The sequence below is a fragment of the Eulemur rufifrons genome, chromosome 6 (genome assembly GCF_041146395.1).
Source record: "Eulemur rufifrons isolate Redbay chromosome 6, OSU_ERuf_1, whole genome shotgun sequence".
NCBI lineage: Eukaryota > Metazoa > Chordata > Mammalia > Primates > Lemuridae > Eulemur > Eulemur rufifrons.
Window position 1 is genome coordinate 95,429,601 of NC_090988.1, and position 24,871 is coordinate 95,454,471.

At 61.0% G+C, this 24,871-nt stretch overlaps 1 protein-coding gene across 1 annotated transcript; it reads left to right on the plus strand.

The window, feature by feature from the left end:
- Nucleotides 1-1,205: 1,205 nt before the first annotated feature.
- On the plus strand, nucleotides 1,206-24,834 carry DAGLA (diacylglycerol lipase alpha). The gene is made up of 19 exons (XM_069470100.1): nucleotides 1,206-1,300; nucleotides 1,774-1,985; nucleotides 3,336-3,437; nucleotides 3,914-4,052; nucleotides 7,309-7,396; nucleotides 9,473-9,607; nucleotides 10,216-10,293; nucleotides 12,097-12,221; nucleotides 15,752-15,905; nucleotides 16,434-16,517; nucleotides 16,613-16,690; nucleotides 17,113-17,193; nucleotides 18,092-18,234; nucleotides 18,738-18,806; nucleotides 19,153-19,225; nucleotides 20,436-20,632; nucleotides 21,377-21,506; nucleotides 22,075-22,262; nucleotides 23,877-24,834. The coding sequence occupies exons 1-19, from the start codon at nucleotides 1,206-1,208 to the stop codon at nucleotides 24,832-24,834; spliced, it is 3,129 nt and encodes a 1,042-aa protein (XP_069326201.1).
- Nucleotides 24,835-24,871: the final 37 nt, after the last annotated feature.

Consider the following 24,871-nt stretch of genomic DNA (forward strand, 5'->3'; position numbering starts at 1 on the left):
CCCCTGGACCAGGTGCCATGTAAGCCTCTACTGGCCTGGGGGCAGCTGCCCCCAGCAGTGTGCATAGCCAGCCCCCCGTAGCAGGGCTCCCTCTGCCCAGTCCCGTGCGGGGCTACCCCAGAGCCCCTCACAGGTATCTCTGGGGACCAGCCTCCCTGTGGGGGCACCTCCCACCCACACTGTCACGCCTCTTCCTGGGGCTCTAAGGAGTAGGGGCCCCGGCTCCCAGACTCTCCTCTCTGAGCTTGCTTGTGGCTGACTTGAATGCAGCCACTTCAGAGAGTTGGGAACTGGGCAGTTAAGGCCGCTGGGCTCAGGGTGGGTATGGGAGGTGTGGTTGCCAGGAGGGGGTTACCCTGCAGGGCTCACCCCTATTCCTCCAGCAGTGTGGGCAGAGGGTGTCCCACGCCACGCTGCTGGCCCCATACCTCAGCCGTGTCCTTCCCTCCCCAGAGGCAGAGCTGTGGTGGGGAATTCTGTCTGGTGAGTGCAAAACCAAGCCATACAGCGTGCTCGCAGGTTCCAGCAGAGCAAGAAGCTGAAGACCTCACGCAGTACATACTAGCTGAGCACCTGCTGCGTGCTGGCCACTCCTCACCCTCCCTGTGTTGTCAGTCCCTGCCACCAACCAGACACATGCCCTTGCCCCCACCTTCCCCAAGGCCCGCAGCCTTCCTCCTGCCCTGTGGGCTTGTGCTGAGGAGTGGGCTCGTTCTTAGTCTGGGAAGCCCCTACCCTGACCCCAAGCACTGTGTGCACTCGGCCAGACCTCGTGGAAAGACAATAAGGGGGCTGGGGGCTGAGGGGGCAAGGCGGGGGAACCTAGGTCATTAATAGAACCGAACAGTTACTGTCAGGGTAACCCCAAGCACAGGCCAATCCCAAGGGGCCAGTGCCAGTCTTGGGGGACAGGAGCGACCTCAGGGGTAAGGCTGAGGCCCGTGTCCTGCTGCTGAGGTCCTCTGGGTTGGCCCCTGCCCAGGGATGGTCAGCATTTCCAGGGGCCTGGAGGCCCTCACGCTGGACTTGGGACTTGTGGCCAGCTCTGAAGATGCCTGTGCTGCTGGCCACACCAGGGACTGGCCCAATGGCCCAGGAAGGTGCTGACCCTGGGTGCTGCTGCCCACCCAGGCAGCTACAGGGGCCTCTGCTTTCTTTCAGGAGGTGAGCGCCAGGCCCGCTGAGCCTCTGCAGAGCCGCCAGCCATGCCCGGGATCGTGGTGTTCCGGCGGCGCTGGTCTGTGGGCAGCGATGACCTCGTCCTGCCAGCCATCTTCCTCTTCCTCCTGCACACCACCTGGTGAGTCTCCAGGGTGGAGGCCACAGGCCTGAGTGCAGGGAGAAAGGCCTGGAAGGAAGCTTTCGGGCCATCTGTTTTTCCCTGCCTGGACCTGAATCCTGTCCCTGTCATGCCCCCAGCTTCTGGGAGGAGGTGCCTGAAACATCAACCCCTTAAAGCAATGCCCACATGGAGCCCAGAGACCCCTCCTGGCCACCAGTGGACCCCACCCCTTCTCTGGGGGTAGTTGCTGCTGCTGTTTCCCAGTGGCTGTCCGCCGGACCTGCTGTTCTTACTCCCCTGTCCCCAGGTCTTTCACTGGCCGCCCATGCCCTCGGAGGCATTTGATGCCAGGGGGACAGTGGCCTCGTGGGGGAGGCGCATGCTGTCACCCCTCCTTCCGCCAAGTCCATGTGGGACAGGGCCTGCCTGCTAGGGGCCGTTCGAGGTGCAGGGGCTGCCCGGCCTCGCTCACACAGGTGTTCCTGTGACAGGTTTGTGATCCTGTCCGTGGTGCTCTTCGGCCTGGTCTACAACCCGCACGAGGCCTGCTCCCTGAACCTGGTGGACCACGGCCGCGGCTACCTGGGCATCCTCCTGAGCTGCATGATCGCCGAGATGGCCATCATCTGGCTGAGCATGCGCGGGGGCATCCTCTACACGGAGCCCCGCGACTCCATGCAGTACGTGCTCTACGTGCGCCTGGGTAAGGGCTGCCCGCCGGGGGGTGCTGCTCCGGACACCCCCAGCCCCGTGCTTCTCCTGTGCTCACTCATTCATTTGGCCAGTATGTGCTGGGCACATGCCATGAGCTAGGCTCTGTGCTAGCACCAGGGTGCAGCAGTGAACTAAGACTTTCTGGGGCTCACATTCTAGTCCTGGGGCCAGCAAACTACAGCCCGAGGGCCAAATCCAGCCTGTGTTTGCACATAAAGTTTTATTGGAACACACCCAGCCAGTCATGTATCATCTCTGGCTGCTTCGGCACTGCACTGGCAAAGTTGAGTCGTTACTGCAGAGACTGGAGGACCTTCAAAGTCCGAGATATTTGCTCTCTGGCCCTTTATGGAAAACGTTTGCCCGGCCCCATTCTAAACCACAGGCATCTCTGCAAAGCGTACCTGCTCCGTGATCCTTTTCAAAACAGGTCCACCCCTTCCTGGGGGGCCCTTCAGGGGCCTGGACCAGCTCCCCAGAGGGCCTGCCTTCGTCCCCTTCCTGGGCACTTCTAGCTACTTCTCTGGTCATTCCGTGAACACTTCTCTCGTGCTTCTGTGTGCCATGTGTTAACTCACAGGGAGGAGGTGTTATTAGCCTCGTTTTATGGATGAGGAAACTGCGGCCCAGGGAGGTTAATTATCTTCCTCAAGGTCACATAACTAGTAAATGTGTTAGTGACAGAGCTGGGATTTGAACCCAAGCTGTCTGGCTCTGAAGTCTGGTCTTAGCTGCCACATTATGCTGCCTGTGGAGCCAGAGCTTCCCATGCTGCCCCTGGGAGGCTGCCAAATCTCCTCCTCACCCCCCACCCCGAGCCCTCCCCTCCAGTCTCAGCCTGGCACTGGTGGGCTGGGTGCACTGGCCTGGGCAGGGTGCAGACCTGGAGCAGCCCGGCCACAGGGGCTCCTCTCACCTAATTCTTATGTGGTCCTATGACATAGACGTTGTCACTACCATTTTACAGGTGGGGAAAGAGGCTCATAGCTTAGGTAACTTGCCTAAGATACGTCTGATTCCAGAGTTCATGTGCATGATTCTGAAATCCTGAAAGAGCGAGAAATGCCTCTTCATCACCCGCCTTTGCAGCTACCTTCTCAGGGAGGCACCCGGGACCTGAAGGCACATGAGCTAGGGCGGGTGGTGGACACATTGCAAGGGACCGGGCAGGGCCAGCAGGGTAGAATGGTGATGGGACAGCCTTGGGGCCCGTGAGGCAGGGGAGTAGTGGGGGTCTGATGTGGAGGCCCTGCAGCAGCGGAGCCAGGCTGAGGTCCCCGGGCCCTTTCCCGGAGGGCAGACGGCGGCCATCCTTCAGCCAGGCCCACTCTCCTCACAGCCATCCTGGTGATCGAGTTCATCTACGCCATCGTGGGCATCGTCTGGCTCACTCAGTACTACACCTCCTGCAACGACCTCACTGCCAAGAACGTCACCCTCGGTACGTCTGGGCGAGGCCTGCTGGAGCCTCAGCCAGCCCTAGGGGTGGAGGGGACAGGATCAGTTTCCAGGAGAAGCAGCTTGGGCCCCACCAGAGGGCATCGGCTTCTGCGTGGGTGTCCAGCAGGTTGGCTGGGCAACGCTGCTTTCCTTATCCTTGTGGTCTGCTGCCCACCCTCAGGGACCATAGTCTGGGGGGCAGCGGCAGGCCCACAGCTGCCTGGGGCAACAGTTGAGGCTCCTCGACCCCTCCTTGGGAACCCCTAGAGCTGCCTGCTCCGTCTCAAGGGTGGGACTTGGGGCCACGACTCAGCAAGTGGTTGGTCACATACATGGCCAGAGACCTTGTCTGGGGCTTTCTGAGCCTTGCTCTTGGGCCCCAGACGTAGGTGGGGGTAGGGAGGCTCTTTAGAGCTGGTGAGCCTGGGAAGTGTCCCCAACATCTCCACCCCTTGCTTCCCACTGCCGGCCCCCCAGGGATGGTTGTCTGCAACTGGGTAGTCATCCTCAGCGTCTGCATCACTGTCCTCTGCGTCTTTGACCCCACGGGCCGTACCTTTGTCAAGCTGAGAGCCACCAAGAGGAGGCAGCGCAACCTGCGGACCTACAACCTGCGGTCAGTCAGCTGGGTGGGCGGGCCATCCCCCGGGGGGCTTTGCTGACCGGTGAGCAGAGGGGAGCTCTCTGCTCTCCAGGAGGCTGCCCCAGGCTTCGTGTGAGCCCTGGGCACTACTCAGAGGCCTAACCTCTCCCCGCCTCAGTGACCTTGTCTGTAACATGGGCACAATAGCAGTTCCTGCCTCGTGATGTTGTTGTGAGGTTTACAGGAGATAAAATGTGCTAAGTGGCTAACACGATGCTCACGTTTGGTAAGTGCTCAGTAGATGGTAGCTGTTGTCATCATCGTTATCAGCACCAATAACAAAGATAATAATAGTAGCAGACACTTATAAACCGAGCCAAGCACTGCATATAGTGCGTCACAACAACTCCATGAGTTAGCTGCCATCTGCCCTAGAATACAGATGGAGAAACCAAGGTACAGAGAGGTCATGTGGTTCGCCTGAGGTTACACAGCTAGTAAATGATGAGGCTGGGAACTAGCCCAGGCAGTCTGGCTTTAGAGCCCTTGCCTAACCACTAGGTTAGGCTGCCTTTAGGATTCAGGGGTTGGAAGAGGTTAATCAAGGAAGCCTTCCTGGAGGGGGTGAGTTTTGCATGGTGTTTTATTTTATTTTTTTTCTTTTCCCTTCAGATAGCATCTGAACCCATGCTTGGTGTTTTAAAGAAGGGGGAAAGTGTCATGGCAGAGAAAATGAGGGTGGGCACCTAGCAGGGTTACAATAATTCCTGTTTGTTGAAAGAAGAAAAGAGGGCGGCTTCCAGGGTGGGTCCCAGTAACTCCCGTTAATTGAGCTGCTGAGTTAGGCCTGATGCTGAGCCCTTTACACAATTAGTCCATTTAATTCTTTTGCCAATTCTTTTGCCGATGCAGTTGTGAGACCCATTCTGCAGATGAGGAATGCAAGTCCCAGAGAAGGCAGGTCACTCGCCCTGGGTCACACTGGTGGGGTGCAGAACTGGCACTCCTTCTGCAGCCCAGAGCAGCTGGCTCAGCAGCCGTCACCCCGGGAGCAGGCTGCCCAGGCGCCCTGTCCAGCAGGAATTCTCCCCATCCCACCCTCGTGTGCCTCTACGCTCAGCTCCCCTCGGACCTTCCACGTCAGCTCGGCCCTGCAGCCAGAGCCACACCCATGCCTGGTCTGGCCACCTCCCAGCCCAAAATGTCAGGTCTGGGAGCCAAGGCTCTGGAGGCCATTCTCCCTCCCAGCACAGCTGGCCACCGCCACCCATCCCATTCGTTCACTCTGAGCACATGTCCCCACCTGACCTGATTTCTGGGCTCCCTGGGTCCTGGAAAAAAATCTTCCCTTTCTGACTGTGGTGATTGTCTTTGGGGCCAGGGCGGCCAATGCCTTTGCAGTGGGGGCTGGCGGTTGCTGTCGTTTTAATTAGAAAGCTTTCCTGCAGCTTTCAGGCCCCAGTGAAGCTGAATAAGAGGACTTCAAGTTCACAGGCTGTCGACCTGCTGTGGTTTCTCCAGCTCTCGTGTGGGGCTTGGGCGGGCAGCCTAGGCTACGGGGTTTGGTTAAGTCTGACCACCTCTCAGAATGTTCTTCACTTGCTCTCCCTCTGCTCTGAAACTTACAAATAGTTTTTTTCGAGGACATTTTCAAGCCAGCATGGGGACCCCTGATGCCCCACACTGTTAGGTTCTCTGATTTTTGGAAGTCAGGTTGCTGTTTAAGCCCTTTCTCTTTCCAGTCATATCTGAGGGTGGTTATTCCCAGCGCTGCTCCCTGGAAGCCTTGACCTTGGATTTTTGCAGCAGGAATGTCTGCCTTCCTTTCACTTTAGTGAGCTGTGAGGCAGAGGGTTGCAGGGCCCAGGGACTTTCTGTTCAGACATGGTGTGTGGCTCCCCGTCTTGGTCTTGGTAGCCTTATCGATGCACTAGACCAAACCTGTCACTTTCTCACTGACATTCCTGAGATCATCTGCCCCCTGGTGTTTATAAATAGTACTGCCGTGCAGTATAGAGTCGGCACTTTCATCAGGCCAGGGGCCCAACGGGAAATTCTCTTTGATGCCCATTAGGTTAGAAACCTTTAAAGAATGTAATGCTCTGGGATCCCAGCTTGGCCATACCCCGTCCCTACATCAAGCCCCTGGAAGGTGGGAAGTTGGTTTAGGATGCAGGGCTGCCCAAGTACCTAAGAGCTGGCGGATCCCCAAAGCAGCAATTTCCTTGTACCCTTTCCTAAGCCCCTTCTATAGCCCTGGAAGACCCTGTGGCCCTCCTTCTCCCTGTGGCCAACTGCCTAGTACAGCCGGGGTTTGGGAGCAGGAAATGTTCCTTGGCCACAGAGAGGAGCCAAGAGGCTCAAGGAGAGCCCGGCCTGTCACTCCTGAAGAATATTAAGTGCCTTGAATGCCACCCTTGCCTTCCCCTCCTGACCACCCAGCACCAGGCTTTTAAGGGGCCAGCACATGGCACAAACACAAGCCAGCTCCTCTTGCTGGGTTTGGAAGTCTGCGTTTTTATCATTGGATCTGTTATCTTTACGCTCAAGCATGCTGGCTTCTGGACCACCGAGCACTGGAGGAGCCTCTCGCGGAAAATTGGCCCATTGCTCTGCCTTTGGGTGCAGACCCCTGGATACCCTGATTCCCCGTCCGAGCAGCCAGGCCCTTGGGCGGGTTGGGGAGAATGGACGGGGCAGCCATGCCCGTGAGGAGTGGGAGCCCTCCCCCTGCTTAGCCAGCAGATCCAGGGAATTGGGAAATGCAGAGGCTCATTTAGTCTGTAAATTTCCTGTAAGTACACAGTTTGTGAGTATCTGGAATCGTGTCTGAGAAGCAGGTCTGTCTGACAGGTCTGTTCCAGGCCTTGGAACAAGATGGTAGAGAGGCCCAACGCCCTGCTGACATGTCCCAGGGCACTTGGTTTGAGCCTCTGGACACTCAGGCTGCAGGGTAGCCCCCACTGTGGGCTCCTGGCCCTGAAGCCCCCAGGGCATGCCCGAGCTCAGTCTTCCAAAAGCTGTGGAGCATCCCCCCCCCCCACCCTTGGCCAACAGCACACACTGTCTTAGCCTGGCAGAGTCTGCCAGGGAGTGTCCCTGCTGGCCGACAGCCAGGTCACTGGCCACCCAGCTTCGGTGGAGCCTGGGCCCTGTTCTCCCCCAGACCCCCTGCTGGGGAGCCCTTTGGTAGGGTTGGGAACAGGCTGCCCCGTTTCCATAACATCTGGGCCCAGCTCTTCTGGTGCAGCCCCCTGGTCTCACACATAATGGCTCTCTGCCTTTGCAGGCACCGTTTAGAGGAGGGTCAGGCCACCAGCTGGTCGCGCCGGCTCAAAGTGTTCCTCTGCTGCACCCGGACAAAGGACTCCCAGTCAGTAAGTACTGGAAAGTCGCTTCCCTCGGGCTCACATCATGTGGCCAGGTGACTCAGGGGCCTTTCGCTCATTTGGCAAAGCCTGGTGGGACAGGGCTGGTGGAAGGGGGCTGGGCTCCCAGCGTGCGCAGGGTGACAGCCTGCTCACGTGAGGGTCTGTCACTGACCAACTCCCTCCGGCATGTAAGACGCGGCTTTGTGCACTTGCTTGGCAAGGGAGCAGAGAGATGTTTAGGAGAAGAAATACCCGAAAGTCAGGGCAACGCGAAGGCAGAGAAAAGTAGCCTGTCACCAGCAGCGACTCGGCTGGAAGATCTGGCGAAGCCGTAAAGTGCTCGGCACGGTCCTGGGCGGCACGGTCGGCCTCCCGCACCTGGGAGCTCTGAGGAGCGACCAGAGGGGCCAGACCTGGTGGTGCCAAGGCACTGCAGAAGGAAGGCAGGTCAGCTGGGGGTGGCCCCTGGGGGGCAGGGCCCTGGGATCTTCAAGGGGCGCCCCGCAGAGAGGCAGGGACCTTAGGGATCATCTAGTCCCACCCTCGTTTTGCAGATCAGGCAGCTGAGGCCCAGAGAGGTGGACTGACTTGCTCAGCGTCCCACAGCTAGTTAGTGGCAGAGCCAGTGAGGTCAGGAGACCACAGCTCCCTGAGGCAGACAGCAAAGTGCCCTCCACGGAAGCCACCGGGAAGCCTCGAGTGGCTCCTCCCCACCAGCCGCCCCTGGTGAGCCGTAGAGTGAGTAATCAAGTGTAAGAAAGCCCCTGAGGTCCCCTGGTGGGTGGGGAGCACCCCCACGGGTCTCTCTCCCGGGAGGTGTGAGGGGTCACAGCCCAGGGCCTGCGGCTGGCCCTGCAGAGCTCAGGGAGCAGCCCCCGGCAGATGCAGCTGGGTCTGCAGGGCGTCGAGGGCCCGCCCACCCCTCCCGGGCACGCGGGCAGAGTTGGGGCTGTCCTCAGACCCTGGTCCCATGAAAAAGGAGAAAGGGAGCACATCCCTGGGGAGCCCCAGAGGAAGGGTCCTGTTAGGCACTGGCGGCCCTGGGGCCAGGTCCAGTCCAAAGCACGTTTTGATCAGCCTGTGCTGTGTTGCTTACAAATGTGAATTGGATGCCAGCACTTAAAAATCAGGGTGTTTACACAAATGCCTGTGTTTCTGAATCTGGCAGTGCAGGCCCTCTCCCAGGGCCGGTTAGCTGGGGCTGAGTAGTAGCTGGCTCCGGCCCCATTAGGCATTTGAGTTTGCAGCCCTTGATTTATTCTCTTGCAAGTGCCAGACACTCAAGGGTGAGACCCGGTGAGACAGAATTAGTTGCCCTGGGTTTGCTCCCACCTCAGTCTCTCCTGACAGGTTAGAGAGGACGCTCCAGACTCCAGCGTGGCCCGAGGCGGGGAAGACGCAGAGCACACCGGCCTGCAGGGCTTGCCCCGTCTACCTCGCCTCCTACCCCAGGCCCAGACACGCTGTCCTCAAGCCAGGGGCCCAGAGAGAAGCCAGATGGGCCACTGGTCTGGCAGTAACACCCCTTCTCAGGCACGCTGTGGGGGTCACTGAGCCGGCAGCCCATGGGCAGCTGGAGGAGGGAATCTGAGACCTGGGGGGAACCCACAGCCCCCAGGGGGTCCTTCCAAGGTCACATCTGGTGGGGCAGAAACAACCAAGAGCTTAGTTTGGTTTCTGTGCTCAAGAGAAAGAAGCCAGGGCCATCCGGGCCATGGCTCCCAGTATCTAGGGAAAGGGAAAGGGAAAGGGGAATGGCTCGGTAGGCAGGGACAGCTGTAGGGACTCCCAGGAGAGAAGGGGGCAAGGCAGTAGAGGAAGAAGGTCAGTGCTGTCCCTGACAGCGACTGCCAGATCTGTGGGGCCCCAGCACCCAGACAGGGCCCTCAGGGCCACAGCTGCACGGGGCTGCTCGGGGCTGCTCGGGGTCAGACCCAGCTGGTGCTGCAGAGGTTCCAGGGCGAACCTGCCCAGGGAGCCCAGAGCAGATTCCCAGCTGCCCGGCCCCGAGGGATTTATTTTTGGTCTCTCGTCCTCTCTCCTGTTCCCCTGCCACCACCTTCTGCCTTCCTGGACCTGTAGGATGCCTACTCGGAAATCGCCTACCTCTTTGCTGAGTTTTTCCGGGACCTCGACATCGTGCCGTCCGACATCATTGCTGGCCTGGTGCTGCTCCGGCAGCGGCAGCGGGCCAAGCGCAACGCTGTGCTGGACGAGGTGAGTGTCGTGGCCCCTCCTCCAGGCAGCCTCCCCGCACCACTCTCCCAGGCCCCATCCTGTGGGCTCCCAGTGGTCACGCACCCTCTTGGGTCCTGGAGGTCACCTGCTACTCACCACCCCCCACTTGTCCTTCAGCCAGCCTTTCCATGACTACTGCTTGAGTGGCCTGCCTCTCCGGGCCACGTGTGGCTGCTTCTGGGGCCGGCCCCAAAGACTTCTAATCACAGGGGCCTAGGGAATGACGCCAGCTTTGAGCTTCAGGCCTCTGCGTTTGCTACTCCATCCCACCCCGAGTCCCTGCCAACACAGCCATCCCAGCTGGGGTCTCTCAGGATCTCAGACCAAGTGCCATCCCCCCCCCTCGGTGAGGGCTTGGAGCATCCCCATGGGCATGATGCTTTGGGTAGAAGGGGAGCAACTGGAAATATGGGGAAATGTCAGATTTTGGAAAACTGATTGCATTTTGGAAGAGCGAGAAGCCACGTGCTCCTGTGGGCTTCTTAGGCCTTTGGGAAGCGACAGAACCCGGGGCCTGGACCTCGTTTCTCAGCCATGCAGCTGGGTGAGGGGCAACAGGCGCCCCTCTTCACGCATCTGCTTTACAGGCAAACAACGACATCTTGGCCTTCCTGTCTGGGATGCCAGTGACCAGAAACACCAAGTACCTCGACCTCAAGAACTCGGTGAGTCAGAAATCACCTCCCACCCCATGCCCTGTCCATCTCTCAGCCAGCATGACCTAAGCAGCTGCCCTCCCAGTGCTGGCCACACGGCACCTGACCAGTCTCCCTGTTGGCTCTGCAGGGAGCCGGCCTGCTCAGCTCCTGCCCCCACAGGCACCCCTCCATCACACCGGTTCCACAGACAATCCCCTGATTCCTTTAACCAAGCTCAGAAACGTTTGGTCCCGGCCTTTTGAGGGTACAAAGTGCTTCACGAGGGTGAGCTGCTATTATTGCTGCTGCTGCTGTTATAAAAGGCAGCGGGACGTAGCACTTTGGTGCCCAGGCTTTTTTAGTAGGAGAACCTTCTCTCAAGCACCCTTTGCAGAAACCCAGTGTGCTACAGGGAAAGGTGGGGCTGGTCCCATGGAAACCACAGTTGGCAGCAGGGAGAGGCTGGCCCTGCCTTGGAAGCAAACCGATCTGGGTGTGTATCTGCTCCACCGCCTGCCTCCATGGCCTCGAGCAAGTCCCCATCCCTTCTGAGCCTGTCCCTGCATCTGTGAAATGACACCAGGCATGCAGAGCTGTGCTGGGAGAAGATGGCCATCGCAGGTCCAGGGCCCAGCACGGTGTTGGTCAGGATGCCGCTAGAAGGGGTTCAGTCCCTTAGAAATCGCAGTCCTTCAGGAAAGCCTCACTCTCCCCGTCTGCCCACTCCCCAGAGCAGGCATTTGTATCCTCACTAAAAACAGCCGTGTCCATAGCTGGTGCCACAGACCAGCTCGTCTCCGCCTAGCGGGGTCTGCCTGGCTGTTCTGCCACCTCTCATGCTGGGGGGGAGGGGCTGGGGCAAGCAGCCACGTGCCTTGGGGTGCTGGGGTCCACACCTGCCACCTGGCAGAGGCTGCCAGCGCCTGCCCCGCCCTCCCGGCCTCCAGGGAGCTCCCGGCTGAGAGGATAATTACCCCTCAATTACCCCTCTGCTCTCATTCCTGAAGAGCAGACAGAGCCGGCCCAGGGATGCTTCCACCCCTCTGGGCCCTGATTAAGGCACTACCTATTTCAGTTCACAAGGTGACTAATCATCCTCCTTAACTTTTACAAGGTGACTAATTCCCTCTAAATGCTGAGTCTTCCTGGTGCCTGGGGCACTCGGGAAAGACTGGAAGCTTGGCTGGGACACCTCTGCCTCCCCCTCCCTACACCCCAGCAGCTGATAACCACCATGGTGTCAACAGCAGAGACACACTGGGTTTCAAACTGGCACCTTTCTCCAGAGAGATCCCAATCTCCCCCAGAGGCAGCCCCTCCCCAGAGCCTTGGGCGGCTCTGACTCCTGAGTCAAGCTGGAGTCTCCTTGCATTGCAGACGGAGAACTGAGGACCAGAGAGACTTGGTCTCCTGCCCAGCACGGCCCATCCTGCTGCCCACGGCCTGACACCCCCAGCTGGAGGGCCGGGGCCTCTCAGGGTTAAATTTTCCCAGCAGCAAAGCCCCTACTCAGGGCCTGATTGCTGAGGTGGGGTGACGCTCTCTTCCCTCCTCTGGAAAATGGGCGAGGAAATCGATCCAGTGCTCCAAGTGATTTTCTGTCCCCAAATCATTAATTCTGAGATTGGAGCAACAGGACAGGTCTCAGGAGGATTCGTGCCCTGGTTGCATGGAGATAATTAGGGAAATGCAATTATCGTCCGCCAAGGCCCGCCCCCACGTCTCAGGAGGACACCAGTGGACCCTCCCTCTGGGGGGTGGCTCTGCAGGGCTGGGGGGCTGCAGACAGGGAGGGCAGGAGGTGACCACCCTCCGCCTCCTCTCTCCCAGCACGAGATGCTCCGCTACAAAGAGGTCTGCTACTATATGCTGTTTGCCCTGGCCGCCTACGGGTGGCCCATGTACCTGATGCGGAAGCCTGCCTGCGGCCTCTGCCAGCTGGCCCGGTCCTGCTCGTGAGTACCCTCTCGTCCCCAGCACGATAACGCCCCCCTTCCCGGCCTGTGTGCGATAAGGGGCTGAGACAATGAAGCTGGATGCCCGAGGCGGGTCCTCCTAAACGGGACTGTGCCTACTGCCCTGCTCCCTCCTGCCTTTGGCCTGAGTGCTCTCCTCCTCACCTTCTCTGGGCCCTTCTAGTTCTGCCTCATCCGTGGGCAGTGGCCTTATGGACTTTGGAATCACACAGTTCTGGGTGTGAGTCAGACTTGTCACTCGCAGCCTTGGGCAGATTGGTCTACCTCTCTGAGCCTCAGTTTCTTTATCTGTGAAATGGGAATGTTGAGACCTCATAGAATTTTTTTGGAGAGGACTAAAAGAGATGTTGCGTAATGTCCACACTGCTGGTTCCCTCCCCATCTGGATTTCTCTCTGCCCCCTCAAGCATTCCCTTCTGTCCACATTCTTCCTTCTCTCAGCTCCCCTCTTGGGCTCCGCCTTTCTGGAAGAAAGCACTTTCCTGGTAGGGAGGCCCAATCCATAGAGGTCTCTGGAAAGGCACCAAGAAGACCCTTTAAAGGCTCCAGCCTTCTTCACCGGGAACTGGGAAGGGCCCCAGCCCCAGATCTGGCCTGCAGCCTGGCTCTGCCCCAACCCACCACCTGGGGCTTGGGTGGACTCTGTTCTCCTAAGTGGACCAGAGAAGGGCACCTGCTCCAGGGAGAGCACCTCCCCGTCCTTGGTGTCTCCGCCCTCAGCCCATGCCAGGCAGAAGGAGGACAGCTCCCTGGGCTCCTGTTCCGGAAAGGCTGGCATGCTGGGCGAGCAACTTCTGTCCTTGACACCCCTGCCCTTGGGGCCCAGCCGCCTGCTCTGCGGTGCCTTCCTCTCCAGGAAGCTGGTGGTTCTCGGGCTTGTGGTTCTTGTGCTCGCCACCCCTAGCAGCTGACCAGAGAGGACCAGGGCCCCTCATGCCCCCTGCCCACCTTTGCCAGCTGCACGTGCCTGGCATTCTTCCCAGTATCCCTGGGAGTCCCAGCTGCGGCTGCGAACTTCTCAAAATGAGCACCAGTCCTGAGACTGGGGCTCTGGCGGGCCCTACTCCATTACTCACTGTTGGAGCCTCAGTTTCCTCATTTGTAACTGGTGGTGTGTGTCCTACCTGCCCCTAGGGTGCTTCAGAATCTAGAAAGTCACCGGCAGGTTGGGCTCTCGGTGCCCTGCAGACGGGAAGGATGTTGGCATTTGTGTCAGACTTTTTAGTGCTACAGAGAGAGAGCAGGGGTCCTCAGACCCCACAAGGGCCAAGCAGGCCCCTGCCTGGAAGGGGCGGGTGCCTGTGGGCAGAGAGGAGGCAGGCCTGCAGCACAGGCCCACAGACCACGATGGCAGGACAGAGGACAGAGGCCAGTGCCCGTCTCAGCACCCCAGGCTGTCCACGGCGGCCAGGCTCCCAGGACCAGTCAGAGGAAGGGCGGCCCACCTGCCTTGGGGCCAGGACTCTTACCTGGCGGGGTTTCTTCCATCCCAGAGCACTGCAAGCCCTCGGGAGACCCGCTCAGCTGCACCCCGCCCTGGATGTGTGGTAGGTCTCCCTCCCCCGGGCAGGAGATGCCCTGCCAGAGACCAGGCTGGTGCTCAGGCCCCACAGCCTCCTCGGGGTGGGCGTGCTGCCCTGGGGGGCTGTGGGGCTTCTCCTGTCTGGGCTGTGGGCCTCAGATCACCGACTCGGAGGCAGCCCTCTCCCCAGAGAGAGCAGGAACCACCACTTACTGAGCACCAGCTGTGTACCAGGCCCTTTGTGCATCTTGGGCCTTTGACCTCATACCTGCCTCGTGAAGTAGCCATCAGCACTCATTCTTACAGAGGGGGAAACTGAGGCTTAGAATCCTCATGGTCAGGAGATGACACACCAGAGCAGGGGTTCAAACCTGTCTTCAGTCTCCGGAGGCCACGCTGTGACAGCCTCGTGCTCAGTTGAGGTTGGAGAGAGGGACGGCTGCATCGTGCCCAGGCCCCGGACCCCCAGACCCAGGCCTGCTGCTGCGGGGCCTGGCGGCGTGTGGGCCTGGCTCTCCCAGCATGCACTGGGACATCTCCCACCCCCAGGCCCAGTGGCTTCCTTAGCGCGGCATCTCCTTGTCGGAAGGTGTGAAACGGGCCGCAGGTGCTCCTCCTCCGAGTGCAGACAAACCTCCCAACATCACCAAAATTCAGGATTCTTACTAAAATCTCAGCTCTCACCCCATGGCAGCTGGCAGGCGGGTCACATGCTCCAGGCGGCTGGTGCCCGATCTATTGGGTGCTGGCTCCCTCTGGTGGCCTGGGGAGCAGCCGCGCCCAGGTGGGTGCCCCCGGCAGAGGCCCCCTCGTTCACTTTCACGGGGCCTGCCGTGTGCCTGGCGCTGTTTCTGGCATGGGGACCTAGCTGTGAACCTGCCCCGTGGAGCTCCCTGCCCAGCAGGGAGCAGACAGCACACAGACGAGGAGACATGTAGTCTGTGGGAGCAGATAGGTGCTGTGGGCAGACGTAAAGCTGGGTGCCTGGTGGGGGTGGGGAATGCCAGGGGCAGGGGAGGGCTGGCTATGCTAGACGAGGTGGCCAGGGTGCCCGGCCCCGTAACGTTTGAACAGAGGCCTGAGGAAGTGAGAGCAGAAGAGCACTTGGGCACGAGGAGCTGCAGATGCAAACACACTGAGGCAGGCCTGTGTCCGGCGGGACAGTGTCCAGGCGTCTGAACAGGGCAAGGAGGTAGAGAGACCAGGCCAGGTGGGGCAGGCAGGGTATTGCTGCATGGCCTGAATTAAGGGTCACTCTGCTGCTGAGTTGAGAACGTAGGGGGCAGGTGTGGACAGGGATGCCGGTCACGGCCACTGCACTACTCCCGGGCAGATAGGGGAGGGGGTGGAGGCGAGGGAGCAGTCGGGGTCCGGCCCTGAGTCTGAAGGTAAAGCCGAGTGGGTGTGCTGACCAAGTGGCATGGCTGCGGTGGAGGGGGGCTGAGCACCTGGCAGGGCCCAGGGAAGGCCCTGGGAGGACGGGGGTGGGAGCCGGGGGCAGGGTTTGGGACCTGGAAGTTGCCGGATGTCCGAGGGGGGATGTTGCACAGGTGGTTGGGTGGAGCACCTAGAGGTCGGAGCAGGTCTGGAGTGGAGTCCCGAGCACCGGAGCACAGGTTGCACCTAAGCCAAGGCGGGATGAGCACACAGAGGAGTGAGCACAGCTGGAGGGATGCGGAGGCCCAGGGCTGGCCCCTGGCCCCTCAGTGTCGGGGTGCCGTGAGGAGGCCCCACCTGGAGGAGAGATCCAGGAGAGGAGGGGCTCTGGGTCAGCTGCTGTCAAGAGCTCTAGTAAGAGCACTGGGAACGGCCGATGGATTCGGCGATGTGGAGCTCACCCAGGACGTAGCAAGGGCCGTTTTGGAGATGATTTAGGAGAAGGGGAGGGGCTGAAAGCCCAACCGGAGCTGGTTCCAGGGAGGACGGCAGGAGAAGATTGCTCAGTCAGGGGTTCCCTGGCCCTGAGCTCTCTGCCACCCCACCCCAGGTGCTGCCTGTGCCCTGCGAGGCCCCGGTTCGCCCCTGGAGTCACCATCGAGGAAGACAATTGCTGCGGCTGTAATGCCATTGCCATCCGGCGGCACTTCCTGGACGAGAACATGACTGCGGTGGACATCGTCTACACTTCCTGCCATGACGCGGTGAGTGTGGGCTGGGGCCAGACAGGGCTGGGGCCTGGTGTCGCCAGGAGCAGGCAGCTAAAGGCCTGGGGTGCCAAGGCCATCCTTCCTGGCCTCCCCGAGCCGAGCAGGCCAGAGGTGGGCCCCTCCTCCCCGGGCCCTGGCCGGCACCAGCTCGGGGGCAGAGAAAGTGACACCAACCCCACACGCAGCACTGGGATTTTCCGGCCCCAGCCCTTTGGGGAAAGGGAACGAGGGCAGGGGCAGCGAGGCTTTGGGGAGGGGCAGCCATCCATCTGGACTCAGCAGGCAGGATGGCAGCGCTCAGGGCCGCCCGCGTTGGTGAGGAGCCGGGAGGGCAGGGCAGGCCTGTGTGCTGGGGAAGGGCAGGAAATACAGTGACCCCGGGAGCCCGTCAGTCTTGCAGGTGGCCAGGGCCCCATGGCTGGCAGAGTCAGGTTTCCTGGCCAGGAAAGATGCTGAGGTCACTTTCCCCGAGTTTGGCCCCATCCAGAGGCCACTCAGGCTCACAAGCTGCCCACCTCCTAGGTCTATGAAACACCCTTCTACGTGGCCGTGGACCATGACAAGAAGAAGGTGGTGATCAGTATCCGGGGGACCCTGTCCCCCAAGGTACGCTGCCCGTGGCTCCCAGCCCCTGGGGGTGCCTGCCTCCCTCTTCCTGTCCTCCTCAGCAGCCCCTCACCTGTCTCCTCTCTCGCCCCCAGGATGCCCTGACCGACCTGACCGGCGATGCTGAGCGCCTCCCTGTGGAGGGGCACCACGGCACCTGGCTGGGCCACAAGGTACCCCGCCCTGGGGGCCCCTCCCTCCGCTCCTCCCCTGCCAGCCTGCAGACGTGTGCTGCTGTTGGCAGTTCTCCCAGCCCACTGGGCTCACTGGAAGAGACTGGTCAGAGAGGTGTGGATTCATCTGGAGGGTCCACTGCAGCCCACCCACTGAGACCCCCAGGGCCCTGCCCAACCCAAACAGGCAGCTGGGAAGAGATCACGCCAGTTTCCATTGGACACACCATCCCTCTGAGCCTCAATTTCCTCATCTGTGAAATGGAAAGGATGTGATTAGTGTCCCTGGGCCCCCACGGCTGGGCTGTTATGAGGACCAAAGAGGAAAGTGGGCGGGACAGGGTTAGTGAGCCACATCCGCTGTGGTTTGCTGGTCACCGGGAGGCCTCCCTTCAACACCCCGCTCTGTTCCTCCTCACCAGGGAATGGTCCTCTCAGCTGAGTACATCAAGAAGAAGCTGGAGCAGGAGATGGTCCTGTCCCAGGCCTTCGGGCGAGACCTGGTGAGGCATCTTCTATGCCACCAAGCCCTCATTGCACCCAGCTCTCCCTCTGGCAAGACAGCAAAGGGGAGGGGACAAATGATGGGGCCTCACTTCTGCCCCCACAGGCCCGGCCCCTATGCCCCATCTGATGCTGCCTCCCACCCGCTCCTTGCTCTCGGTCCTGCCGACCCCTCCTCCTTGGTGCCAGCTCCTCCTGGCACCCTGCTTGGCCCCACCTGCAGTCATGGTCACCTGCTCTGTGCCAGACACTGGAGACACAAAGATAATCTGGGCTGGGTGGCTTCTAAGCCTCACAGCTGCAGAACCATTTGTCACAAGGAAATTTTATGGAGCAGCTCAAAACATGGAGCAGAATGGGAAAGTAATCACAGAGCAGATAGGAGGAGCGCTGCCTCGCTTGGGGGCGACTTGAGCCCTGCCCACGGCCACTCCCAGTGCCGAGGCTCCCAAGGCTGCCAGCTGCCCTTTCCAAAGCAAAGCAGTCCCTGGGCTCAGGGGACTCAGTCCAGCAGTCAGGGTAGAAGGGGATGGGGACAGATAACCAAATGATTATAACAGAGTGTAGTGTAACCACTATGGCGATTAAAAGGTCTGCCCCAGGTACAGATGCGAGGCCTAGGAGGGAGGGAGGGAGCTGCTCCTGGAAAGTCAGGGAGGGCTTCTTGGGACACGGCCTCTGGGCAAGGTCTTGAAGGGTAAGTGGGGGTTTGTTAAATAGTCTCCTAGGCAGTCACTCTGTGGGGACCTAGCTGGACTGTCCCTCTGCCCCAGCATCCACGCAACACAGACATGATCCCAGGACTCTGGGAGGACCCTTCTGTGTCCCTGGTGTCGGCTAAGGCAGTCCACTTGGCAGGCGGTGGGGCAGCGCATTCAGGCTTCTCTCGGTCCCCAGGGCCGAGGAACCAAACACTACGGCCTGATTGTGGTGGGCCACTCCCTGGGTGCAGGCACTGCTGCCATCCTCTCCTTCCTCCTGCGCCCGCAGTACCCGACCCTCAAGTGCTTTGCCTACTCGCCCCCGGGGGGCCTGCTCAGGTGAGTAGTCTGCGGTCTCCAGGTTGGCCGGGGCAGGTAGGACTGGTGGGGGCTGAGGGCCGCACTGGGCAGTCTGGCTTCCGGTCACAGGGAGGCCTGGGAATGGCCTGGTGGCTGGAGCATGGAGGTGGTGGGGACTCTGTAAAATGCCCTGCAGACCCTGGGATCTACCCCAGCAAAGCCTTAGCAGCAGGAGGCAGAGCGGGGAGTCCAGCCTGGCACCTGTCAGCTCCCCAGAAGGCCTCGAGTGCAGGAGCTGGGGGAAGGGTGCCACGGCAGGTGCAGGAGCTGGGGGAGGGGCGCCATGGCAGGTGCAGGAGCTGGGGAAGGGGTGCCATGGCAGGTGCAGGAGCTGGGGGAGGGGCATGGAGGCAGGTGCAGGAGCTGGGGGAGGGGCGCCGAGGCAGGTGCAGGAGCTGGGGGAGGGGCACCGTGGCAGAGCTACTCTGGAACACCATGGCCCCTTCCTCTCGACTCAGCCTCCACCTTGGCTTCCCTTGCAGCGAGGACGCGATGGAGTATTCCAAGGAATTTGTGACTGCTGTGGTCCTGGGCAAAGACCTCGTCCCCAGGCAAGTCACCCCTGCATATGGTCCCCTGCCAGGCTACTCCCCCCTCCTCCGGGCCACGCCCCACTCTCTCAGTCCTAGTCCCTCAGCTCCAGCCCCCACGTCTCCCTAGGGACCCCAGGGCCCCCATCCCACCCTCAGCTGCCAAGGTGAAGACAGGTTCCTCGCCCTCCTCAGCTCTGCTCTCTGAGCCACAGGCTGCCCTCCACCCCGGGAATCGGGGCTGACTGGTCTTCCTGCTGCGGGCTGGGCGTGCACCTGCCCCCACTGGCCCCACCGCCCTCGCCCTCCGCCCCTCCCAGCCCCTGGCCAGGCCCAGCTGACCACGCCCATCTCTCGCCCTCCCCAGGATCGGCCTCTCGCAGCTGGAAGGCTTCCGCAGACAGCTCCTGGATGTGCTGCAGCGAAGCACCAAGCCCAAAGTGAGCTCCCGCCCGGGCACCCTGGCCTCGGCAGCCTTGTCTGTCCCCATCCTTGTCCCCGCTGGTCCCTTGGGACAAAGCACAAGAGGCCTCAGCCGTGGCCAGGGCTGGATATGGCTGGTGTCGTCGAACTTCAGGCTATCAGACCCTCAGTATCTCCAAGCTCAACACATCCGACCCTTGTAATTGTGCAGATGGGGAAACTGAGGCCTAGAGAGGGAGGGATTTGCTTTTGCTCACGTGACAAGTCCTAATGGAATCAGGACTCCCGTCACATAGAACTGCCCAAAGTCAGGAGAACGTGATCCCTGAGGCTTAGCGCTGTGAGCGGGTGAAGGGGGGCCTCTGTGGGAGCCTCCCGGGACTCCCAGGCTCAAGGAAGCTGGAACTGCTCTGTGGAGAGGATTTGGGTACAGTTTGTTCTGATTTTCTGCGGTGGCCAAGAGGAGGAGGTCAGCCCTTCCTAATCTGCACGAGGGCTTTAGAGGACACTAGTGGGCTCTTCCCTGTGCCAAGTTGGCCTTCAGCAGCCAGGCCAGGCACCCTGAAGTGGGCTGGGTGCAGGAGGCAGCAGGTGCACACCAGCAGGTCACCCCGTTACCCCCCCAAGTAGGCCTCACCCCCATTTGCCGGTTTAGCCCGGTCTGGACTGTTCCCAGCTTTGGTGCCCATGACCCTGTGGCAGGCAGGGCCCTGGGCCAGGTAGCAGGCTCCAGGCAGCAGGCAGGGCAGCAGAGCTCTGTGGGACCACGTCTGCAGCAGGAGCCTGGTTCCGGGGAGGTGGAGCTGCTTCCTCCAGACCCAGTCCGGGCATTTGTCAGGCCAGCCCTGGCGGCTACAGCTGGACTGAACTTCGGGGTCTATTCTGCCTCTGACTTGCGGAGTGACCTGGAGCAAGTCCCTGCCCCTCACTGGGCCTGTCTCCCCATCCACTAGATGAGGGGTTGGCTGGGCTTCCAGCCCCTTGCCGGCCCTGAAATTCAGCAATTCCATGTCATCTGTCCTTGGCATCTTATTGGCCATCTGGCCACCATATACCTCAGCCTCTGCCTCTTCAGGTGGGCACCAACTTTGCTGCTCTGGCCACTGCCCTTCTCCCTCCCATCACCCGCCCCCCTCACCTATTGAGCCCTCCTCCTCGGCACCCCTGCTCCTGCCCCCCAGCCAGTGCTGCTCAGCTCTGTCCTCATCTCCCTGCTGCCCCACACAGTGGCGAATCATCGTGGGGGCCACCAAATGCATCCCCAAGTCAGAGTTGCCTGAGGAGGTGGAGGTGACCACCCTGGCCAGCACGCGGCTCTGGACCCACCCCAGCGACCTGACCATTGCCCTTTCGGCCAGCACCCCGCTGTACCCACCCGGCCGCATCATCCACGTGGTCCACAACCACCCTGCAGAGCAGTGCTGGTAGGTGCTGCCCCATGTCCTGGGTGGGCTGCTGCAAGGCAGCAGTGGCCAGGGCAGGGGCTGCGTCCTCCAGGGGTAGTGGGGGTAAGGCTGGCCTTGGCTCAGTCACCCCTTAGGTCTGGGGGCCAAGGCCGGCAGACAGTGGCCCACAGAGGGGGGTTCCCAGGTTCTGGAAGTGGAACCAGAGGCCAGCCCCGAGTGGGACTCCAGACTCCTCTCTCAGTGTCAGCCCTTCCTTGGTGGTTCCCAGGGAAGCTCCCCCAACTCATGGTCCACTTGAATACGGGGACCCTGGAAGGCTCCCCGCTAAGGCCTTGGCCAGCTCACACCCCCATTCTCACTTGGCGTCACTGAGAGGGTTAGTTGGCACATAGCCATGGGCAAGGATGGGTGTCCGGGGCAGGAGAGAGCAGGCATGGTAAGTAGGCAGACTTCCTGCTCCTTCAGAGGGTTGGGCCCTGGCCCCTCCTCCCAGTGTGGGGCCGCCCGACACAAAGCTGGGCAGCTGGGCCCTGCCCAGGTGGAGCAGGTGAAAAGGCCACGTAGGAGCTGTGGCTGAGGCTTGAGGTCTGCCTTCCTCAGGCTGAGCACAGGCCAGGCCAGGCCAGGCTGGGCAGGGGGCCTCCAAATCCACCCCCAGCCCTGCTATTCATGGGCAAAGGGCAGAGCCAGGCCCTGGAGGCCAAGGGCTGGGCAGGCAACCCCACCCCTCAACTTCTTTCTGGCCTGCTGTGTCCCTCTCAGCTGCTGTGAGCAGGAGGAGCCCACCTATTTTGCCATCTGGGGCGACAACAAGGCCTTCAACGAGGTGATCATCTCGCCGGCCATGCTGCACGAGCACCTGCCCTACGTGGTCATGGAGGGCCTCAACAAGGTGAGCCCCAGGCAGCCCCTCAGCAGCACCCACAAGTGCCCTGCAGGTCAGATCACTGTCCCCATTTCACAGAAAAGGGGGCTCAGGCTCAGGGAAGGCAGGTGGCTGAGCCAGAGTCCACAGCTGGGTTCTAGTGGGGCCAGAAGGCCCAGCTCAAGTCCTTCGACTCCACACCCTGGCCCTTTCCATATCACCGCATTGCCCCATTGTGGGGAGGCATTTAGGAGACTCCCAGGGGCCTGTCCCTGAGGCAGGCTAAGCTCAGAGGCCCCGAAGGCCACCTGGCACTTAACAGACACATGGCCAAGCAGCGACAGCCTCAGCTGTCCCCCTGGCTACTGAAAGGCGGGACACAGGGCAGTAGCACCCCAACCTTGTCAGTCTGTGGGGCAAGTCCCAGGCCTTCTCGAGGAATAAGGACCTCAGGAGAAAGAGAGTGGGACCCAAGGGACCCCATGATGCTCTGTGTGGCCCTAGAGGCCCGGGCTTGGGCTCCTGCCCGGCTCTGGCCCCAGGGCTGGGTCTGCCACCCCTGCACCACCCCCAGCTTGCCCCATCCTGTCCACAGGTGCTGGAGAACTACAACAAGGGGAAGACAGCTCTGCTTTCTGCTGCCAAGGTCATGGTGAGCCCCACTGAGGTGGACCTGACTCCCGAACTCATCTTCCAGCAGCAGCCACTCCCCACGGGGCCGCCCATGCCTGCTGGCCTCGCCCTGGAGCTGCCAGCCGCAGACCACCGCAACAGCAGCGTCAGGTGAGTCCTGGCCTCCCCCAGCCCATCCCGCAGTGTGTGGTTTCAGAATGCGTGTACTCATGTGCACATGCTGGGCCATGTGTGTTCATAAAGCTCCGCCCAGGAGGGCTTGAACTTGCCCTCTCTGCTCTGCAGCTCTCTCCCTCTGCTCTGACTAGCCCCCAGCTATGATCCCTGAAGCCCACGTGGACGAGGGGGCATCTAGGCACACACAGCCCCACAGACCTTGGGCCACAAACACAGATTCACTCACACTCACTTAGACCCAAACAGATGGATGTCCATGTATTGACACACACATACATATTAGTATGAAGCTCACACAAGTAGGTAATACATGTGCACACAATTATTAGTTATAAATACATGGGTAGCCCCATGCAAACATGCACACGTACAGGACACACACCAAAACAGAGGCGGTGACACACATGTACAAGGACACTTGCGGCAGACATGCATGTAAATGCATGAATGAGCCTCTGCCCAGACCCAGACACACAGACACACGTGGGCTGGGCAAGAAACACAGACATCTGGTCTACACATGAGTACATGTAAACACAGAGGCGTGGCCAGGCTCTGTGGCTCATGTGAGGATCACTTGAGCCCAGGGGTTGGAGATCACAGTGAACTGTGATTGACTGGGCCATGGCACTCCAGCCTGGGCGGCAGAGCAAGACTCTGTCTCTGAAAAACAAAAGCCACAGTGGCTTGCACACCTGCTCACGGGCGCGCACACGGGCTGCAGGCACTCTCCGCATTCACACACACTCTTACGGTGTCAGGCTCTGAAGCAGTGGCTCTTCCAGGGGAGGATCTGTGCCCTCCGTCACAGATCTGGCCAAGGGGCTGCTGAGAAGCGTGATCCCTGCTTCCTGGCGGTTGGTAGGGACCCTGGACATCCCTCCTCGCCATCTGTGCCTTTCCTGTGGCAGCCGCATGGCCAGATGAAGGAGTCAGTGTCCATTTTCAGCCACCGTGACTGCTGCGGCCGCCCATTCCCTCCCTGCAGGCTGGTCTGCGGGGTGCGGGGCTTCAGGGCTGTCTGTCCAGCGGAGGGCTACAACCTATAGGAGAGGCGGGAGAAAACCCCACGATGAGGGAGGAAGTGACAGGAGCCCTGGGAGTGGCACAGAGGGATGCTGGTCCTGAGGGGGAGTGGAACCACTGGGTCAGCTCTGGACAAGGCTCTGTCCCCTCCCTTCCTCCCAGCTTCCCTCCCTCCCTTTCCTCCTCTCTCCCTGCCTCTCTCTGTCTCTCCCATCCCACCGTGGGCTCATAAGTGACCTAGGGCAGCCAATCTCCCAAGGCCTCAGTGTCCCATCAGTACAGCAATAGGGGTCCCAGTGCAGGGGATCCCAGCAGCGTTCCTGGGGCCTTAGCCCCTCAGGGCCCCACGCTGGCTTCACCCAGCATCAGCTCTTTTGTCTTCCATGTTGGGTTCTTGTGAGTTGTTTTAAAATAAGCATTTCCTGCCCCAAACCATTCAACAGCTGCTGAATTAACTGTAGCCATGGTTCCTGCCAAGTGCCTTCTGGCCAGGGAGCTGGGGTGCTGGTCTCCTCTGCCCCTTCCGAGTGTCACAGCGCCTGCCCCGCCTTCCCTCTGCAGGAGCAAGTCCCAGTCTGAGATGAGCCTGGAGGGTTTCTCGGAGGGGCGGCTGCTGTCCCCGGTGGCTGCTGCGGCGACAGCCCGCCAGGACCCGGTGGAGCTGCTGCTGCTGTCCACCCAGGAGCGGCTGGCAGCAGAGCTGCAGGCACGGCGGGCACCGCTGGCCACCATGGAGAGCCTCTCGGACACGGAGTCGCTGTACAGCTTCGACTCGCGCCGCTCCTCGGGCTTCCGCAGCATCCGCGGCTCGCCCAGCCTCCACGCCGTGCTGGAGCGCGATGAGGGCCACCTCTTCTACATCGACCCCGCCATCCCTGAGGAAAACCCGTCCCTGAGCTCGCGCACGGAGCTGCTGGCAGCTGACAGCCTGTCCAAGCACTCTCAGGACACGCAGCCCCTGGAGGCCGCCCTAGGCAGCGGGGGCGTCACTCCTGAGCGGCCCCCCAGTGTGGCCAATGAGGAGGAGGAAGAGGTGGGTGGTGGGGGTGGCGGGGTGGCCCCCTGCGGGGAGCTGGCACTGCACAACGGGCGCCTGGGGGACTCGCCCAGCCCTCAGGTGCTGGAATTCGCGGAGTTCATCGACAGCCTCTTCAACCTGGACAGCAAGAGCAGCTCCTTCCAGGACCTCTACTGCATGGTGGTGCCCGAGAGCCCCACCAGCGACTATGCCGAGGGCCCCAAGTCCCCCAGCCAGCAAGAGATCCTGCTGCGTGCCCAGTTCGAGCCCAACCTGGTGCCCAAGCCCCCGAGGCTCTTTGCCGGCTCAGCCGACCCCTCCTCGGGCATCTCACTGTCGCCCTCCTTCCCGCTCAGCTCCTCGGGCGAGCTCACGGACCTGACGCCCGCGGGCCTCAGCAGCCAGGAGTGCCTGGCAGCAGACAAGGTCCGGACTTCTACCCCCACTGGCCACGGGGCCAGCCCCGCCAAGCAGGATGAGCTGGTCATCTCAGCACGCTAGCACCCCAGCCGCGCTGCCAGGTGCGCCCAGGCCGGAG

Bases quoted from the DNA above. Each gene is read 5' to 3' on its own strand.
- DAGLA (XM_069470100.1), top strand. From the start codon at position 1,206: ATGCCCGGGATCGTGGTGTTCCGGCGGCGCTGGTCTGTGGGCAGCGAT. The intron at 12,222-15,751 runs GTGAGTACCCTC...ACCCCACCCCAG, and splicing joins CAGCTGGCCCGGTCCTGCTC to GTGCTGCCTGTGCCCTGCGA. The intron at 16,691-17,112 runs GTACCCCGCCCT...CCTCCTCACCAG, and splicing joins GCACCTGGCTGGGCCACAAG to GGAATGGTCCTCTCAGCTGA.